This window comes from Poecilia latipinna, unplaced genomic scaffold (assembly GCF_001443285.1).
Source record: "Poecilia latipinna isolate Pla-1442-1.1 unplaced genomic scaffold, P_latipinna-1.0 Scaffold534, whole genome shotgun sequence".
Taxonomy (NCBI): domain Eukaryota; kingdom Metazoa; phylum Chordata; class Actinopteri; order Cyprinodontiformes; family Poeciliidae; genus Poecilia; species Poecilia latipinna.
In genome coordinates this window covers 235,645-251,991 of record NW_015113150.1, presented here as the reverse complement: position 1 = coordinate 251,991, position 16,347 = coordinate 235,645, and the positions used below count along the sequence as shown (strand labels likewise).

General features: G+C 40.6%; 2 protein-coding genes across 4 annotated transcripts in view; one reads left to right on the top strand and one right to left on the bottom strand.

The window, feature by feature from the left end:
- Positions 1 to 323: 323 nt before the first annotated feature.
- eif3s6ip (eukaryotic translation initiation factor 3, subunit 6 interacting protein) lies at positions 324 to 6,241 on the bottom strand. Its single transcript, XM_015040975.1, has 15 exons — positions 6,101 to 6,241; positions 5,762 to 5,792; positions 5,260 to 5,470; positions 5,079 to 5,158; positions 4,514 to 4,575; positions 4,357 to 4,426; positions 4,207 to 4,280; positions 3,145 to 3,316; positions 2,904 to 3,058; positions 2,662 to 2,832; positions 2,448 to 2,581; positions 1,665 to 1,838; positions 1,403 to 1,592; positions 607 to 687; positions 324 to 500 (listed from the first exon to the last, which is right to left on the bottom strand). Exons 1-15 carry the CDS (start codon positions 6,122 to 6,124, stop codon positions 429 to 431), a joined length of 1,701 nt encoding a protein of 566 aa, XP_014896461.1. The 5' UTR covers positions 6,125 to 6,241; the 3' UTR covers positions 324 to 428.
- A 1,063-nt stretch (positions 6,242 to 7,304) lies between these two features.
- smoc2 (SPARC related modular calcium binding 2) overlaps positions 7,305 to 16,347 on the top strand; it is a 30,408-nt gene continuing 21,365 nt past the window's right edge. The window contains exon 1 of one of the 3 annotated variants that reach the window (XM_015040970.1): positions 7,305 to 7,913. In XM_015040970.1, coding sequence (XP_014896456.1) covers positions 7,839 to 7,913 — 75 coding nt within the window. In that variant the 5' untranslated portion in view covers positions 7,305 to 7,838. The remainder of the gene's footprint in view (positions 7,914 to 16,347) is intronic. The other 2 variants (XM_015040971.1, XM_015040972.1) reach the window with 2 other exon arrangements.

The window sequence follows — 16,347 nt, the reverse complement described above, 5'->3', positions numbered from 1 at the left end:
AAGCACTCAGTACCTGGAGTCATAACGGGTGATAAAGCAACGTTTGATACACACGGTATTATATTTGCCCTTTGTTCATTTGGATAAGCTTTAGGTGGCTATTTTTTTAAAACATTTGGATAAAACATTAAACCTTTAAATAATTTGAGCTGGACCTTTTGATAGAATCCTCTAAGGCAAAATTTGTCCAGAGGAAAATACTTATAAAATTATGTAGAACACTTTTTTTAATAAACACAAGTAGGTACAACATTTTGGAAATACTGCCATCTGGTGGTCCCAAATTGTAAATGTGCTCCAGAGACATAAAAAGCTTACAGCTTGTTTTGGACAACTCCATCATTTTATTGTTTCCAGGTAACATAGAAAAGTTTTTCATCAGGAAACTAAGTTACACCACAGAGGATTTGACTCTCTGCTGCTCGGTCTCATCGGCTGGTGGCGGTTCCTGTCGCCGTGGTGGTGCCAGTGATGGCCATTTTCTTCAACGTCCTGTTTAACTGTAGGACACAAAAGGAGAAATAAATGAAACAGGGAATGTGTTTCCTTTTAAATACTTGGAAAATGTTCTAGTCCAGTTTTATAGATTAAAGTTCTACTACTTACTTCCTCAAACTTGTGGATCTGTCTGATGAAAAAGTCTCCGTACCGACGAGCAACTTTTGTGTCGGCAATGTGGATCATGTCCTGTTAAACATAAAACCGTTTTTCATCTACAGTTAAATTGTTTGCATATACGTATATAAAAAAAGACATACGTTTGTGTTTAGATTAATTTAAATTGCTGGGATTTGTCACCATCTTTCAATTACAGATATTTTCCTCCATACATATCTGCTGTTTCTGTCCAACTTAATGTTTCAGACCAATAAACTCAACCTGAGTAATTAGAAAAAAGCAGTTTTCAATTGAGGATTTCAATCATTAAAGGAAAAAAACTCAAACTAACCTGGTCATCAGGTAAAAGGTAACTACCTACTTTGGTGAAAATTGACTTTTTTAATAATGAAAGCACATATTTAGGAAGTTGAGCTTAATTTCTCCAACCGAACTCAGACCTGATTATCACTGAACCATAATCATATGAATAAAACCTCTTTTAAAAGAACAACTCAAAAACAGTAGAATAGCAAATGTTTTGTAGTGGCAGAGCCAAAGTCTGGGTTTTGATTCAACTTAATTCAAGTTCAGGGGGTTCCAAAGTGTGGCCCCGGGGCCACATCTGGCCCCTAATATAATGTTTTTATTTTTACATTCCTCTTCGACTAAAATCTGAGTTGTTTTATTTCATTATGTGTAAGTTGCATGTCCAACTTATTGGTTAATGAGTTAAAAATCTTGAGCAAACAGAAGACATCTGTAGCTTAGCTCTGTACACAGAAACAGGAAGTAGAACTTTTACCTTGTCGATGTAAAAGTCGACCTCGGATGCGGACTGGAACTCTCCGTCCAGCGCCGAGATGCCGCTGGTCCACACCAGGTTCTTCATCTTGTGTTTGAAGACGAGCAGCTGGATGCGGAACTCCTGCTCCGACATGTCCAGGAAGCCCGCCAGCTTGGCCACTGGCATGGTGGTGTACAGCTTCAGGAAGCTGTCGGCATGGCGACAGGAGGGTTAAACAGCTGCTGTGTGATCTGGAAAAAAGACGCTAAACGTCCATCACCTCCGAATGGTGGAGAGCTGAGCCTGCTGCTGCACCTCCTCAGCGAACACCTTGAGCTGCTGCTGGAAGGGCTCCTTGTGGTAGTTGGGGTGAACGTTGTCGTAGTTTGGCACCACAGGCGACAGGAACTTAGGACAGGCAAAGCTGAACAGCTCCTCAAACACCTGCAGGTCTCTGAAATGAGAACAGAAAGTCCATGAAGAACTGACAGAAAGCAAAGCAGTAACGGTTAATAATAATGATCAGGAGGAGCGGAGACTAAGCCACGTTTGTGTGAAAATTACAGACTGACTTCTACAACTAGCTGGAGCAATTAGCAGCTAGTCACCATTTCATATTCAGTGTCTTGAGATTTCACAATTTTTATAATATTTTTTCCTCATTAAATCTCCTTCAAACTTTACATGTAGAAGAAAGAATAAAGCAGACAGATTGGACACAAACATTTTTATTCTTTAAAGAACTTAAATAGTTCGATATTTGTTACTCGCCTCATCCGTCATGGATTTTAGCTGACATCACGGCAGTCAGCAGTAATAAACGTCAGAAATACTGCCACCTGCAGGTGGGAGTTACTCACTTAAACCCAAAGTTTTTGAAGACTTTTGAGGAAAATCTGCAATAAACTCATGATTATGCTTTGCTATGCATTGATTTTGCCTGAATTTACAAAATTGCAAATTCGTATTTTCAGTTTAATGAATTTTGTGGCCTGCCGGTGGTTTGAATTTATCAGTTTCGTCTCCCAGGGTAAAAAGTTTGTTATCCCACATCGTCTCTCACCCTTTCTGCATGCGCAGCATCTTGTCTCCGTACTTCTCCCTCAGCTGGGTGTGGATGCTCTCGTCGATGCGCATGGGGTACATGGTGAGGGCGATGGCCAGGAGGCCGTGCATCTGCTCATTTTGCTTATTGATCTAAAAACATCCCAGACGATGAAAAGTTTCAATCCCATCACTTTGCATCAGTAAAATGAAACCATCACAGCTGCACTGACCATCTCGTACTTGTAGGTTGACCTCTGGAACATGTTCCTCGTCCTCTGGATGTAGAGCAGGATGTTGGCGAACACTCGGATGGCGTCCTGGTAGCGCCGCATCATCAGGTAGGCAAATCCTACGTAGTAGTAGGTGGTGATCTGGCACTCCGGCACGCGGGAGTACATACTCTGCCAGACAGGAAGTGGGATCAAGCCGCTGAACACCAACAGATCTCTCCATCAGGAAGTCTCTCTCTCACCTTCTTGTTGAGCTCGATGTTCTCCAGGACTTTGATGGCCTGGTAGTAATCGCCCAGCAGGGAGTGCAGCCGCAGCAGGCCCACCAGGCTGAAGTAGCCCAGCATCTTGTACAGGGAGTGGCGGCCATATTCCCCAGCAACACTCTCTGGGTCTCCTGCAGCCGACCAATGGGTGACAGTCGTCTATGTTACCTTTACTCCAAACGTTACGGCTAAATGTCAGACCAGAACATGAGCTTACCTCCGCTGGTGTAGACCTCCAGCTGCCGGTTGATGTTGCTCTTGTCCACCAGGGAGTGGAGGACGTTGAGGACGCTGTGGACGTTCCAGATCTTTGGGTTGTTCCTCAGAAACTCGATTTCCTCCTCGGACTTCTTGGCTGTTTTGCAGCGGTACTGACTGAAGGACTGGAACTGTGGAGGAAACGGAGCAGGTTCAGCATTTTAGTTCCTGTTTCCATAAAACTAGACATGAACGGATCCGATGTTAATATCTGGATCAGTCCCGATCCATAAGGGCACATCTATTCTGTCTAGTTCTATGCTTTACACTCTGAGAGATATCATGTTTTATTATTTATCTCACATTATATTTAGAATTCCTAATTACACTTTCTGAACCATTTGAAAGAAGGTTTATTGTAGGCCTTTCACAAAAAAGTAATAAATCAATTAATTGTATGATAAATTAAAATGAACTCAATTTCCTTTTGCATTATTTATCATTTTTCTTCTGTTCTACCAAAAACTGGATGACAAGTCTTCAGTCTGGTGCTTTGGGTTTAGCTGGCTCTTTTTTTTTTTTTGAAGGACAGTTGAGTGACTTTATAAATCATTTTATTTATTTTAGCTATTTAGAATATCTTCTAGTTCCAGTGTTAAATGTTCATTAGAATTTAACGTTTATTGATCTTTGAGCGTGTATTCTTGCATTATTATGCCAATCACACTAAATTAGTTGAAACTGCTCTCAAAACAATATTATAGTTTATTCCAATAATTACTGGAACAATTTATTGTCCAGAAAATTTGTTACCGTCACAGTAGAGTTGTTGGTGTATCTAAGTGAACTTTACTGGTTCAGAGTTATCAAATAAATGTGTAACTCAGTACATTTATGTCTGTGTTAAAAAAACAAAACATTTTAAGTCAGTTCAGCTGTTTTTCTGTACCGGATCGGTACTGGCCAAAAATAAACCTCAGATATCGCATCGGAAGAGAAAAAAGTGGATCCCTAAATAAAACACAAACTATATAATTTTCTCACTTTATTCCATGACTGAAGTTCATAATGTGATGCACACCTGGTAGATGAACTCATCGATGATGTCCCACAGCCACTGGTTTGGCAGCTCCAGAGGGGCGGGGCCATCTGCATCTGTTCACAGCCACATGTCGTCATATAACTGATGCATCTACAGGTAAAGCTACAGCACCAGGACGGTTGCACTCACTGAGGATGTAGTTGAAGAGGTTGCAGTAGTTGTAGTACGACTCGAACCTCTGCTCCAAAGTGGGTCCACCCTAATCACACACAGAGAGACGACGGTTCTGACACAATGTTTGCAGCTCCAGAACCCGACCAGACGTTAACATCGCGCCGTTACTCACGCTGACTTTAGCGTAGATATGTCTGTAATAGAGCTCCTTATAGAGAATTAGGAACACAGCATCTGTGCAAATGACAAACACCAAAATCAGCTTTACTTGAGCAGCAAGTAACACCTTTAGAGGAGAAGTCTAAGGTTTAGAGTACCACAGGTATTTTAAATTATATTATCCATTTAAACATTTTTTCACACTGAAAACTCATCTTGATGTATTTCATTAATAAAACACTAAAATCATGCAGTTGAAACCAGATGTTTACATGCGCAGTATGAGAAAACACCGTCCTGATACCTTGGCTGATTTCTTTTGACTTCCGTGTCAAAACAAGAAAGGAATAACTCACAATGTAAACTTCTCATTTTCAAAAGATTAATACATCTCTGACAGATTCCATTTGTCATTATACTAAAATACCTTATTATTTTAGTAAACAGAAATAATTTTGGTAATTCTGACCGACCTGAAACAAGAGAAGTTTGATTTGATTAAACTTCAGGCAGTGAGAGAAAAAAGGTGCATGTAAACTTCTGGTTTGAACTGTAATCTGATTGGATGATCCTCTCACCATTGCCAACAAGCGAGGCGATGCCTTCAGCTTCAGGCCAGGGGGAAGTCTTGAAGAAACGATCAGTCAACTTGTTCCAGCTGATTAGAAGCAAAACAAAATCAAGATTAAACATACTTCATGCCAACACACACACACACACACACACACCTCGGCTGTCTCTAAGACGCGTTAGGCTCACCTGTTCTCGTAGACGTCCTGAATCTCGTAGATCTTCTGCTCAATGCTCTCGCTGGACACGCGGTTGGACTGCAGCTCGTAAACCTTCTGGTCGATCAGGTCAGAGATGGTTTTGTGGAAATACTGCAGGAAGTTCTTGATGACCTCTGGAATGACGTGGTAGGTCTGCTGCTCGTACTGCCGCTCATACGCCAGATCTGCTTTAGGATCACCTGCGAATAGAAGGACTTCCTTTAGAGAGGCTTCAGGTGTACAACTTCAGGTAAATCCAATTCAATTAGATAGAAACATTAACTTTTTTCAGTAATTTAACAAAAAGATTAAAATTGAAGATTAATTTGAAGCAACCATATTTTACTATCTTGGTAAAAGGGGATTAATTCCCTTTTGAATTCATTGATTAAGATAATTCCACAATTTCCAAAACACACTAATTTATTTTGATTCATATCAATTTATCCTGATTAAAAACAAACAGTTCAAACATTTAGTCGTATATTTACCTGTGTGCAGATCGTAGTCATAAGGATCGTACTGTGGAGAAAAAGATGTTATTTGAGTATTTAGCTGATGATGGAATATTTGTCAAACAGTAATACAAGTATAGTAAACAGTAGCCTCGGTTTACTGTACTGCACATCTATCTTAACTTTCTTAAAGTTAGTTATCTGACAATAGATGTTGCTTATTCCGTTGGAATCAACAATATTGCCTCTCATGCAAGCTAGCGACCAACAGTTACACCGGCTGGAACTGCTGCTAGGTGCTAAGCGGCTAACCCGTGTGTCACAAATATTTCAAAATCAGTTTTAAAGTATGTCCAACCGATCATAAATACTTACTTCCTCCTCTTCGTGGTACGACATTCTGGTGGGAATCAATCCAAACACGCAGATTAATAGAATAACCGGCCAGCAGCGGGACCCAACAAGCTAAACCACGCAGCTGGCGCTGGAGAGACGGAAGGAAGCGGAAAGAGCATACTGTGACGTAAACCGGAAACACAGCTGTGGAGCATTGTGGGAACTTGAGTCTCTGGGCAGATAAATGCCAAGTTGAATGTTTGAAATCGGAAAGTTCCTTTACAGCTAATCGTAAGCTTCTTTTTCAGACAACTGATAGCTGTGGGACTAAAGATGTTTGGAACACGATTTCATTCGAATTAATTTAGTTTTTCATTAGGAGAGGAGAACTAAGGGAATTAACCCGGTAAAGAATACGCCATCTATAAACTTGGTTAGTTTAATAGTTCATTAAATATATAAATTATTGCATATAAAAATATGTCATCACAATTTTTCCATATTACATGTTGAAGGAATATTCACAACATTGTAAAAATGAAGCTTGATGTACATTTTTGGATTTTTATTTGAGGGAAAAAAAAAGAGAAAACACGTATCATTTTCCTTCCACTTCACAATTATGCTCTACTTTGCTTGCTTCATCACATAAAATCCAAAAAGGTTTGCTGTAACAGAATATGAAAAGCTTGAGAGGTAACAACATCAGCAAAATTGTGCATCTGTTTTATTAACACTCAAAGTTAATTCAAAAAGTTGACATATTTTGTCTTTAAAATAATACATAATATAAAATATTATACTGAAGGGAAAACTAATCACGATCTTCCAGCAGCTATTACTCCAAATCACCGTTAGGTGGCGTCACAGCAGCAGGTAGGTGTGCTAATAGGATGCTCGGATGGTGGAGGACCGTTGAGTTGTTCAGATTAACATTCAGTTCATCATAACTTCAGCTTAAAGTGAAGTGCCTGAACTTCCACATGGTGGTACTTCAGATCTGGAGTTAGTTTGGGGTTGGCGGTCAGATTCAGATTTTCTTTGGTTTGTCTTTAAGCTCTAAATGGAAGATTGTTGGATATTTTGGGAATGTTTGTAATTGTGTGCAGATTTCCCTTGAGGATATTCATTCAAACTCTGAAATCATCCATAAACAATCCAATCCAGACAGACTGTGTCACAAAGTCTGAGTTTTTCTCCTCTTATTTTTTGTCTATTGAGTGAAAGTAATCATAATAGAGGAAAAAATACGGTTTTGAGTGAGTTGGACGAAAAACAAGAATACCTGACCTGTTTGGCTCGCCTACCAGCAGCAGACGGAGTCCCTAACCTACACCTACCTCCTACCTGCCTGCCTTTCGGCTGCACAGCTGCCTGCATCCCGATAAGGAATCAGGAGGTAAAGGGGTGTGGAAGCTGGATCTGGAAGAGGGAGAGAGGTAGAGAGAAAAAAGAGAGGGAGAGAGAAAAAGAGAGAGACTGAGGGAGGGGGAAAGGTCAGGGCTGCGGGGGGGTTATTACTCTGCCAGAAATAAGGAGAGTTTCTACAGAAGCGCTTTGGCAGACGAAAACAAGGAAACGGAGCGAAACCAACCAGCCTGTTCACCGCAGGTACTTTCCGCAAGAGGCAGAGTGGATTTTTCTCTTTTTGTCTTTTTTCTATCGCTTTTCTCCACGTTCATTCCTCTGGTGTTGAAGTGAAGTCCGCGCAGTGGAACGCAGGGAATTTTGGATCGCGCGTAATTGTGGAGAGTTTTTCTTGTTGCGCTGCGTCAGGATGCGCGTCTGGCCGCTGCTGGCTCTCCTCTGCCTGATGTGCGCAGGACGCGCTCAGAAGTTCTCCGCTCTCACGGTATGAAGCCGCAACAGGCACAGAATGATTCACTTTATTCCATTTAGGACCAAAAATAGTGGTTTGGATTTAAATTTTGATGGGTTTGACTTACAGTTATTGAAACCTGGTTTATCACAAACTGATTATATAAGAGCAATAAAGCTAACATACAGAAATGTCATCTTCTGAAAAGTCTGTCCCTGAGCACTCAATATTCTGCATGGATTACTGCCTCTGTGCGGTGGCAGGTATTTAGAGTTAGCTGTGTCATTAAATCAGGTTTTGGTGCTTTTGACGCAGATCGGCACCAGGTTCAACCTCTCCAGCTTTTCAGTAACTGTTCACATGAAGTTCTCTAAAATGTCCGGAGAGATGACTGCGCTGACTCTGTTCTCGATAAAACCCAGTGGACCGACAGCAGCAGATGACATAACACTCTCAACCATCACTGACACGGACGTCTTGTTTAATGTGTGGAAGTTTTTCAAGCTTCTTCTCCATCTGCAGTCAACGCCCATTTTAATTGTGAATTAAAATTGACCTTTTTAGTTCACAATTTCAGCAACTGGTGTTGCTTATGCATCTTTTGCCACCATGTTTTCCCTCCACTAAACTTTTTATTATTTGGATACTCTCTAAACCACCAGCTTCTTTAACATTGACCTTTTGTGGCTTGCACAGAGGGGCAGTCTGCTGGACAACTCTAAAGTCTGCAGTCCTCCACATGAATAAGTAAGCGTGGCAATAATTTAATACTTTTATATAAATCCTCCCTTTAATAGACTTACGTAATCACATTTTCTGATGAACAGAATTTTGAGGTTTACATAGTAAAACTTAAAACATGTCACAATGAGTGTAATGAATCTGTACAGTGCATAAATGTCATTTTTTTTTAACTGAAACACTGAAATAAATAAATTTCAACTATTTGTAATTTATTTAAAATCACATGTATGTCTTGATATACATGATGTTTTACCAGAAGATCAAACTCTAAGCATTAAAACATTTTTTGCAAAAAATATGGCACATGTTTGACATGGCTCAGTGAAAATTCAGCTCCAGAATAGCAATGTGTTTGAAAAACAAAACAGATTAACTACCAAATTAATAAAAGTGTCTCAGATTGCCTTCTTCAGCAAACACACCCAAAATAAGCAATAACCTATCTTTGATAAATGGTTGTTCTGGTTTCCTCTTGATATTCTCAACATGCTATAATGTTGAATTATGTTAAAAAGAACTGTAAGACATAATAGTTGTTCAGAAATGCACCCTAATTTTATGTTTGGTGCATGTTTAAAACCAAACAATGGCAGTCTTTCATCTTGCATAGCAATCAGCAGTGGCAGATTATGAATAGGATGAGCACCTGCTTCTGGACGTCTTCCCTCTGCAGAACCAAACACACTCCATCAACAAAACGCTGCAAAACGTTGCAAAATGCTACAAAATGCTGCAAAATGCTACAAAACGCTGATCCTATGGAGGAAAATAAAGATCCCAAGCAAATTTTAGCTTGATTTTTCTTAAATGTTGTTTTAAATAATATCTGCTCAGTTAAGAATATTCCTCATTAGATTTGACTAGTTCGGTTATTTCAGATTTTGAACAAGAGGTGATCACATTTAGTCCAGATTCCCTCGAGAAATACATAACAGCCCTTTAATTTAGCTGAATTGAAGCTGTTATTCAAATTCCAGTTTCTTACTTTACCTACACTATACAATACCCAGACAAACTTGGTCAGGGTGCAGACAATGATGATTTGTCTCTGTCGCCCCATCAGCAGTGACACCTTGTGTGGAGAGCCATATTAACTAGATTAAAAACTGCTTCTGACTGTCATTTTATTTAATATTCCATGAAGCCAATGAAGAATAAAAACTATTTGTCAGCAAAAGGTCTTGCCAGCAGTGGCAATTTTTAGTTTGGGCCTTATGGGTAGTTGTCCAAAGCAGCAGAAAGGACAGAAAACCATGAACCATGAACTAGAAATGACATATTTGTCAGCTGTGCCCAGAACAAGTTTGTTATTACACATATCCAGTGGAGTAAGTTTCCCCTGCTTGTTGCTGAATACTGGGAGAGTAGGTTACCTGGAGTATTAACTCTGCTGGAGTTGTTATTACTTATAATTGCATGCATTTTAATTGGTTAGGGGGGCATAAAGATGGGCTTGCCCGGGGCACCGTTCCTGTTAGAACCACCACTGCTTGTCTAACTAACAGAGTTACAGTCTTGTTAAAAAGAACAACTTTATAAAAAAAAAATAGGCAACACTTGCCTTAAACATTGGCAAAAAAAACAAACTTCCACACTCAGGATGGTTTGATGCTTTTGATGTGCACATATGCAGCAGAAGCACAGATCGACAGGCCTGAGCAGCCGGTGCACATGGCATTGTTTACAGCCACAGGACTCCAACAGCTTGATCAGTTTTTCCATCAACTGCTAAAAAAAAACAGCATTTTGAGAGGAGGTGGGATTTCATTGGCCTGATCAGGTTCAGGTACAGTGCCAAAGAAGGATTAGCAGGGAGAGGAATGTGCTCGGTCATCCCCCCTCACCGCTGGGCCGGCTGATGTGGCAGCCGCCTCCCCAGGAACATTATTTACGGTTTGCGTTAAGATGTCCAAGAGTTATTAACCTGTGAGTGAAAAGGTTGAAATCATCTCTCTGCGGCAGCACGCTGAAGCGGAGGAATGTGGGAGGAATTGTTTCACCAAGCCAACCTTCCTCCAAAATTTACACATCCACTCACACTAAATCTGCTCAGTGAGTGGGTGTCGTGATTCCTGCTCCAAAAATGGAATCAGAGGATTTTCAGGTCATAAAGCGGTTGCCCAGGAACAGATGTGTTTGTGGTGTGATTTCACATCATATCACATCCAACAGTCTGATGGGAGAGCTGCAAGAATGAGAAGCATCCCTGTTGATTTGCGTGTTGGACTGATATCTGTGTGCAGCAGCAGACCGACATCCGACTCATTGTTTCAGTCCTGGTTTCATGCTAACGGCTGAGTAATTTGCTAATTTACTTAGTCCTTCTTTTCCAGGATTATTCATGTGACAGATTTTTTCTTCCAGGGGGAAATGGGAGTTTTCAAGGATATGTGAAAAGAAGGACACACATGAAAAAAGAAGAAAAAAAAGAAAGAAAATTTCAATATGATATGTTGTGACTTGGAAAATTATTCATTCCTCAGAAACTTTTCCACATTTTGTCACGTCACAACCACATCCTTTGGGTGTATTTTGGGGGGATTTATGTGACAAACTACATCAAGATGATACATGGTTCTCAGGTTTTACCAATTAATTTGAAAAATATTCCTTTTCAACCTCAATGATTCAGTAACTTATCAAAGACACGTTTCCCAGCACTTAAAGCTAAACATTTTGAGGTTTATCTCAAACCTCAAAATTGCTAGTTCATCCTCACAACATACTTCACCCTTTCACAGAATATGAGTTGTCAAGCCTTATTGCCAGATACTCTCAATTGGATGTTGGTCTAGGCTTTGACTAGGCCATTTCAACAGATGAATATGCTTTGATTTAAACTGTTCCACTGTATGGTTAGTGTTGGACTTCTGCCCATGTCTACGGTCTTCTGCCATTAACAAGTTTTCTACAGATAAATTAAAAAAATAACAATATTATTGAAAAGTTCATTAATTTCTGTAACTCCATCAAGAAATTGAGACACATTATGTAGATTAATTGGACTAAAGTTGATGTTTTAACCCTTAAATCCTCTTAATCATGATTATTTACAGCTAACTAATGAAAATACAACATTTAAGATTAAAATGTTACTTTTAATCATCTGACAAACAAGACTCACCTGGACATATATTCTAATTTATTGAATATGACCATACTTGGATTTTCCTTTACTGAACGCCATCCATCTTCCCATGAACTCTGATTAGCTTCCCTACAGTATGATGCAGCCACTACCGTGGTGTTCAGATTGATGTGCAGTGTTAGTTTTCTACCACACTTCAGATGTTCTTTACAAATGACTTTCCTTTTGCCACTTGTCCATGAATGTCCGATTGGTGGCGATGCCACCTAGTAGTTGCTCTTATGACAAATTCTGAATCCACACTTAATTTATTTAATTTATTTAGTAGAAGACTTAAAATTTTATACTTTTTCAAAGTCACAAAACTTTTACTGTCATTCAGCTGACAGCACAAGATTCAGAGTGCTTCTCAATGGACACGTTCAAAATAAGAATCAAAACAAGATAAAAGGGGAAAAAACCCTAACATACATCAATCTAATCAACCTAGTTTAAAACCCCAATCAATAACCATTTAAATTTCTCACAGCATATGAAAAAAAAACTCTCTAAAAACTTTGAAAAAAACTAAACTATCTGCTGTTTTTCTACCAACTTTACAAATGGTGTAACATATGAGGAACGTCTGTTTCAAAGCTCCGTATGGGTTCAGCAGCCATTGTGCCTCCAGAACGCCTCCCACCTGTGCAAAGAGACGTTCTCTTTGTCCTCGTTCCTCCATCAACGTCTGCTCACAATAACTCTTCTTTCTTCAAACATCTTTTTCTGGTCGTTATAAAAGGCTGCTTAGAGGCTGACACTTTCTTCCCTTTCCACCACACTGGAAACTAATGATTCCCCTTCCTTGCATCAATGTGGGAAACCCCTGCTAAGGCCATTTAGCACATTAGCTGCAGCTCTGGGCCAGGGCTCCCGCTGGCCCTGCAGGGCCGGAGTGTGAGGGGCTTCTTCAGGGGCTGGAAGTGGGGGGCCTCCCAGCCCATGGGGCCCTCATCGGCTCACAAAGGGCTCTCCGCTGGAGGCTTGCCTCTGCTGTACGCCATTCAGCTCCACAATACCACAGAGTCGGGGGGAGGTAATAGGATTTGATTTGTATGCCGGCTGATTTGGGAGGAAAAAAAAAATTCCCTCGCACTTTGCACGTCTCGCCGTCTTTCAGCCGTCTGTTGTTCCCTGGCCAGCCTCATCTGTTCTTTGAGCAGATGCAAACAGCATCTTCCAAGTGAGATCACACAAAGAAAGAAAAACTGAAAAGAAAGAGCAAAAAAGAGAGAATATGAGAAGCAGCTGTCTGGAAGTAGACAAGAAAAGGATTTGGGCAGATTTCAGTCTCAATATGTGTCCTGTCTTGTATGGAGTGGTTTTCTGATGAATCAGGGTGGAAGCTTGTGCAGTGTGCAGAAACAGAGGCCATTCATCATCATGCTGCAGCGCACAGCAATGAGGTGAACTGGCTAGAAGGAAACATGTTGGTCAGAAACTGCAGCAGAAGGAGCTTCTCCGTACTGTTACCCTCTAAAGCTTCTTGTTCCGACTCATTCTCATGTCCTTCGCGTTGTCCCACTCCATCATGGAGGCTGTTAGCAGGAAATCTGATGGTAAATCTGGGTGGCGGATTTCATGGTTGGCTGATTTCACGGCTTGCTGTGTTTTCCCAGGCTGTGATCTCGAAGCTTTATGGTAAACCTGCAGGCGTTTTGCGCTCCGCTGTGCGTTGTATAGTGACCATTTAGCAGGATGCTGAGCTGCTGAAAGACTCAGTTAGGGTTGTCAGTCTGCTGGCTGCTGGGGGGCCTGTTGCTGCTGCGCTAAGAGCTGGAAGGCCAACGCAAGCCTTTTGGTCAAACACACACACACACACACACACACACACACACACACACACACACACACACCTACACATACACACACAGAGTGGCTACCAGTGCCTTTGCAAAAGACACCATAGAATGAACGGGAAGTGAGACAGATGGAGAGGCTGGAGAATGAGAGGAACAGTTTGAAAAGTCATGAGAAGAGGAAATGGAGAAGACTTAGGGTGCATTCACATTAGCTTTGTTTAGTCTCCTTAATCAGACTCCAGTCTGTTTACCTACCTTTGTTTGCTGAGGTGTGAATGACAGACCAAAACAGCAAACTGTGCTCTGCCTGCAAACCTCTGGGTTTGGCTGAAATGAACTCTGGTGCAGTTTAAATACAGATGTGACGGTAGACGCTCCAAAATCAGGAAGTGGCCTAAAGTGCAGGGGATTCTGGGTAAATGCAACCAAAAAAAAAAGTGCTAATCTAGCGCTAATATGAGAAATGGCTCATGTTTTCTTTTTTCTTTTTCTTTTTTTAGCAAAGAAAAAAGAGAAATCTTGCTACTTCTAAAATATAACGGCATTTAATTTTTGTTTGCATTTTGTGAGGAATAAGATTGCGCTCAGTGTCTTCTTCTGAGGTTTTCATGTTGTTTCCTTCAGTGGTTTTTGGTGCAGCGCCCCCACAGGTGAGATGAGGAACAGGTTGATCGAACAGTTTGGTTTGTTTCACTCAGTTTCTTATCTTTCCCTTTTTAATCAGTGGCTCAGAGCAAAGGATGCAAAAAACCATATTTATTGACCAGCAAAACAGGAACATATGTATTAATTATTGCTGTAAAAACAAATGAATAACATTTTTAATTTAAATTTATTTTGAAGATAATTGCATTTCTGGTGATTTATTTCTTACCATCATATATATCTTTTTGTCTTTGTATAAATTTACTCAATTTAAAGGTTGGATTTTTCTAAATTTTACTATTTAAAATTATTTTAATGCATTAAAAGACGTACGGCTTTTTCCACATTGTTACCAGAAGAAACTATATATTTCTTCTATAGCCTTTGAAACAGGACAACAGTGCAGTATTTCATATTCATATTTAAACATCAAAGTTCAGCACTAGTTCTCCAAATGATGAGACGTGTTTGGATGCTGGGAGATGGATCATCCAAAATCCCAGTTGGACCACCAGAATCAGCTGCTGAGTTTTTCAGCCGCTGTGATTTTTCACGCTTTAGATTTCTTTGTGGGAAGCCGTTAGCTTCATAGTTTAACTCTCATCATTCATCATAGATTCTACAAGCCAGAAACACCAAACTGCTCCTTCCTTTAGGTTCAGGATCTAAAAGAGACATCAGTGCACACCTGTGATATCAGAGCGCTCTGTGATGCTTTGTCTTTGTAAAACATATTTAAAGCTGATATGCATCGCCTCATAAAATGTGACTTTTTTATGTGTTTCAGCACAAATCCCTCGTGGCTTCTCCTCCGATGTGTCTGAACGGGCCTTTCCACTCTGATCTCCCCACACAAAGATTTATGAGCTGGGCTGACAGAGTGGGCTGTGGGACCCCCCACCACTCCCACTGAGGCCCAGGGCGAATCCACCCCCCCTACCTGCCCTCTCCCAGGTGCATGCAGCCCTGCAGCCATACCTGTCGTCATGAGGGGGCTGGGTGGGGGTTGCTGCCACCAATTCTCAGCTCTCCCTTCATTTGTAAAATGTCAGACGTTACAAATTTTCTTTTTATTGCTGATGATCCCGACCGCCCTCTTCCTGGAACAATGTCTTCTCTGATTGTGATTTCCAGTTTTTGTCTGGTTCACGCCTCGGATCGGTGACGGGAAAGACAGGGAAAGCTTTTGGGAAGTGATGGAGGAAGACTTTGAGCATTTCTCAGTACAAAAGAGGAGAAGTGTCTCAACAGGAGGAAACAGAAAGTTCCTGTCTGTATCTCTGAATGTGACTGCACCTGTGTTGGAACGGGCGTGGAGTTGGATTTTTCCACCTTACCCAGTTCATTATGCCTCCCAAAGTAAAAGCATCACACAAAAACTGGATGAAAAGCTGGGCGATGCGTTCTGCATTCAGTCTTTTATTTATTGTAGCAGTCACAGCTTGTTGCCACCCCCCACACACACACTATCTCTGGGGGTTTCAGGCTGCTGCTGCTGCAGACACAATGGTGGCATTGACTCAGGTGATCCGACGCGTTCTGTCCTTGTTTCTCTTTTCATGGCTGAGCAGGACGTCTTTAGCAGTGAGGCCAGGTGAATACCTGTGCAGGTGTTTGCACAGACAAAGACAAGCGGATGTGTCTGTCAAGTCTTCTGCAGGACCACGAAGAAAAGTAAACCTCAGCCACATTTGTTGACTTTACTTTGCACTGATTCGTTTCTGCTTCTTTGTGTCTTAAGAAGCAAATGCTATGCTTTGTTTTCCTCTCACAAGACTGATGGACAGTTTGCACGACGTCCTCCAAGGACTTCTGTCCTGAAAGCAGCTGCACGTGCATCACAATAAATTAAAATATCATCAGTGCCTTACTTAAGTGAACTGAATAAATACAAAATGTGAAAATCATATATTATACACTGCACAAACACAAAATCTTACTATTTTTTTTCTATTTTCTAGTGCAAATATTTTACAAGACTAGAAATAAGACAAAGCTAACACAAGTAACTTTTCCACAAGAAATAGAAGATGGTTTTAAATTCCTTAATATTGATGAAAAAGTATTAGATCCACTTTCAGATGGGAAAAATATCTTGTGAAATAATCTGTTAGTGGAAATAGAAATTCCTCTAGAAGTTCCTATTTAT

Bases quoted from the DNA above. Each gene is read 5' to 3' on its own strand.
- eif3s6ip (XM_015040975.1), bottom strand. From the start codon at position 6,124: ATGTCGTACCACGAAGAGGAGGAA. The intron at 5,159-5,259 runs GTGAGCCTAACG...GCTTCTAATCAG, and splicing joins CAGGACGTCTACGAGAACAG to CTGGAACAAGTTGACTGATC. The intron at 2,833-2,903 runs GTGAGAGAGAGA...CCTGTCTGGCAG, and splicing joins ACATCGAGCTCAACAAGAAG to AGTATGTACTCCCGCGTGCC.